This window comes from Poecilia formosa, unplaced genomic scaffold (assembly GCF_000485575.1).
Source record: "Poecilia formosa unplaced genomic scaffold, Poecilia_formosa-5.1.2 Scaffold360, whole genome shotgun sequence".
In the NCBI taxonomy this organism is placed as follows: domain Eukaryota; kingdom Metazoa; phylum Chordata; class Actinopteri; order Cyprinodontiformes; family Poeciliidae; genus Poecilia; species Poecilia formosa.
In genome coordinates this window covers 611,258-615,006 of record NW_006800299.1, presented here as the reverse complement: position 1 = coordinate 615,006, position 3,749 = coordinate 611,258, and the positions used below count along the sequence as shown (strand labels likewise).

General features: G+C 38.7%; 2 protein-coding genes across 2 annotated transcripts in view; one reads left to right on the top strand and one right to left on the bottom strand.

Annotated features, from left to right (window-relative positions):
• Positions 1-592: 592 nt before the first annotated feature.
• LOC107833308 (hairy/enhancer-of-split related with YRPW motif protein 2-like) lies at positions 593-3,743 on the top strand. The gene is made up of 4 exons (XM_016662160.1): positions 593-1,639; positions 2,600-2,660; positions 2,725-2,808; positions 3,522-3,743. Exons 1-4 carry the CDS (start codon positions 1,566-1,568, stop codon positions 3,696-3,698), a joined length of 396 nt encoding a protein of 131 aa, XP_016517646.1. The 5' UTR covers positions 593-1,565; the 3' UTR covers positions 3,699-3,743.
• The window catches only part of LOC103153736 (lactoylglutathione lyase-like), an 8,678-nt gene continuing 7,696 nt past the window's right edge, over positions 2,768-3,749 (bottom strand). The window contains exon 7 of the mRNA XM_007574759.2: positions 2,768-2,856. Within this exon, the coding sequence (XP_007574821.1) occupies positions 2,810-2,856 (47 nt within the window). The 3' untranslated portion in view covers positions 2,768-2,809. The remainder of the gene's footprint in view (positions 2,857-3,749) is intronic.

Sequence of the window (3,749 nt, the reverse complement as noted above, 5' to 3'; positions counted from 1 at the left end):
TTCCTCCTCCTCCTTCTCTTCCTCCTCCTCCTTCTCTTCCTCCTCCTCCTCCTCCTTCTCCTCCAAAGGATTACTTCGGTTTTACAGTCATTTCTGCACTGAAAAAAGAAAAGTTCAAACTTTAAAAAACTCAGATAATTTGTTACATTTAATAAAATTAAATTTGTCAAACTTCATTTATTTATGTTTGTTTAACATGGGAACTTAAAAACGTAATATTTCTACTGGATAAACTTAATTTCATTACTTGTAATAAAACAACCTCACCTGTTTTCCTTTTTCAGTTGTTTTTATTTAAAGTATATTTGGGTTAATTTCTACGGAAGGCTGATCCTGTCTAAATTGACAATAAGTAAATAAATTATAGTAAATAAAACTATTACAAAAAAATGCTGAATAAGTAAATTAATAATCAAAAATAGGACAAAATAAAATTAAATATGTAATTTTGGAAATAAGTAAATAAATCAATGTAATTCTTTATTTCCAAATTAATTTATTCCATTTACTTTTCCTCATACTTTTCCCTAAAGTTTCTGGTAGTCAGGTGGGCGTTTCCATCACTGACGTAAAACATGGTTGGTTGGCTACGATAATCAGTGTCAGCCAATCAGCTCCCAAGAAAATCAAAATAAAGTTCTTGGATCTGCCTGGCAACTTGTGTTTTCCATCAATACTAAGTTTTCTACGGCTAGAAATGAGAAGTAAAAATAAACACAATTAATAACTTAATATGGTAAAACAATATTTTATATATATATTTTTTTGTCCGATTTTGTCGATTGGAGCCTGATCTCTCTGGAGCCGGGAAAAAGCTAAGCAAACCCAGCATATGCTTTGAGCCCTCCCTGCCACTAGGGGGCCAAGAAGAAGAAGCACTCTTTCAGCAACAAGGCATCAATTAAGAGAAATAAAAACAACACAAGCACAATGAAAGGAAAACAAGCACAGCACCAGTAATCCCAGATGTTGGGTTTATAGATGTAAGCAGAAGTAGTATTTTTGAACAATGTTATGCATAAAAAGTGGCATTCAATGACCTGAGTAAATTTCGCCATTTGGAAAGTATTCGTATAAAGATGTAAAAAGTGGCGTTTTGAAGGCATTTTCGACTAATTTAACAAAAGTCATAAACTGACATTCTTTGTGTGACTTTTCAGCCGTGATCAAATTTGACACTTTTCTCTTTCCATACATTTCTGTCGCGCGCGAGATGGTTGAGTGCGCGTGCGCGTTGCTCCGTGGGAAATTTCCGGCAGGAGAGGATGAGGAGGAGGATGAAGAGAGGGGAGGACACGGCGGCCGTCAGCCCAGTCCGCCGCCGACACGCAGGCTCCCTCCGCGGGGTATTTACCGGAGACTCTCCGCTGGAAGATCCGCTCCGGATCCGAGAAAGAACTTCTGATTCCTGGAGGAAATCCGGAGGAGATTCCTGATTCTGGAAAACTTCCGGGACTCTGACGGGTTCGGGTGGTCCAAACCCGGAATGCCGGCTCCGGGTCTCCTCCGGCTCTGACCCGTCTCTCCCCGGGGACTCCCGCCAGCTCTCCCCGCCGCCGGGCGCCATGAAGCGGCCGTGTGAGGACAGCAGCTCGGCGGAGCGGAGCGTCGCTGCGGGCCGTGAGAGGCTTCCTGCGGGGTGAGAACATCCCCGTCCTCCCTGGAGAACCTCTAACGTCCCATCATTAATTATGACTTTAGAAAGTCAAAATAACTTAAAATTAAAGACAACACTTTGTCATTAACTTTTCTGCTTTTAGAAGAAATATTTTAATCTTTATGAAAATATACCAAGCGTTGATATTTTATTTATTTCGCAGAAATTCTCTCAAATGTTTCATCTTAAAATACAAAAAAAAAATCATTTTAAACCCGGCATATCTGAACATTGAGGCTTTATAATTTCAGGACTTTTTCCAACTAACTGTGTGATCATTCATCATCATTATTTAACTTTTTTAGTTTTTCTTTGTGAAAAAGCAGATCTATCAATTTGTTGTCATAAATGTTAATTTAATTGATTTAAATCTTCCCAATTCACTTCAAATTCAAAATTACTTAATTGATCCCAAAGGGAAGTTTAATGTCATTAATATTAATTCAGATTCTTCAGAGTTATTGTAGATAAAAGAGTTGCTACAGTTATTTTTTTGGAGGTTTATTGTAAAGATGTTTAGAAGTTTCTCAAAGTCTTTTCAGTTTGTAGGTCCAGAAACATAATTATTCTTGCTGCTTCATTTCTGTTTTACATAAATAAACTCGAAAAGCTGTATTTTTTTTTTTTTTGTTCTAAAACAAATAATTAAATCAAACAGAAATGTATAATTGTGATTTATGCAGAAATGATTCGGTGATACTGAGATCCAACACTGATAGTTAAAATGTTAATAATCAGAATTTGTTTTCATATAAACTGGATTGTTTTAAATGCCAAACAACATTTTAAATGTTTAACCAAAAAGGCTTAAATATTTACTGGCAAACAAAAGAAATTAAAAATGTTTGTTTTTCCTGGATAAACTTTGCAGTTTTCTCTGAGATTCCCGGTGAAATTAGGGATTAAAATCAGATTCCAGTGATTTCTGTGGATGTCCTGCAGGGATCCGGTCGGACGCGCGTCTCTAGCGGCGCAGCTGATGGCGAGGAAGCGGCGCAGAGGGGTAGGTTCGCCGCGTCCCGAGGCCCGGAGCCTCCGACGCTCCTTCAGTTTCCTGTCGGTTCCAGGTCATCGAGAAGCGGCGCAGGGATCGGATCAACAGCAGCCTGTCGGAGTTACGGCGACTCGTCCCGACGGCCTGGGAGAAACAGGTCAGCCTGACCTTTGACCTCTCAGCTCCTGCGTTTCTGATGCAGCATCTGTGCAGCAAAATAAACAATAATCAGATTTTCTGAATATAATCATGATTAAATTACCAAATTACCAGTGAATTTTAGTTTTATAATTAATAAAAAATCGTCTGTCGTCCTTCAAAAAGGACTTTATTTTAAAAAGTTATTTTTAAAATATTTATTTTAAAAATTGCTAAAAAAAAATATCTATTTTTTATTACAAAATTAGACATTTTATTTTATTTTTTAAATTTTCTACTATTTATAAAGAAATAGGAAGAGTTTCTAATTTTAAACAGAGATAAATGATCAGATTAAATAAGTTTTACTGGATTTTAACGAATCTGGATCTGCAGCTCAGACGATTTCCCACCTAAAAACCGTTTAATAAAGTTTTCAGATACAGACTGAACATTTTATTCCTCAAATATTTTCCCTCTGAGGTGAAAAATGGATCCATGAATCACAGCGAAGTGACCCTGAGGAACTCCACCACAAGAAAAGTGGAAATCAGAACTTTGAAAGAATTTTCTTATTAAATGAAACTAGAATAAATCTATCAGTCTGTTTGTTTAAACAGCCAATCACCAGCCGAGAGAAAACTGACAAAAGTTTAAATGAAAAAACTTTTTTAGAGAATTTTCAATCTGTTAGCATCAGAACGGCTAACGGCGCCGCGCCGCTTCCTGCAGGGTTCCGCTAAACTGGAGAAAGCCGAGATCCTGCAGATGACCGTGGAGCATCTGAAGACGCTGCAGGCCGGAGGGACAGGTAACCACGGCGACGCAGAGACACCTGCAGCAGGTGGGGAGGGACAGGTAACCACGGCGACGCAGAGACACCTGCAGCAGGTGGGGAGGGACAGGTAACCACGGCGACGCAGAGACACCTGCAGCAGGTGGGGAGGGAGTTCAGCTGCT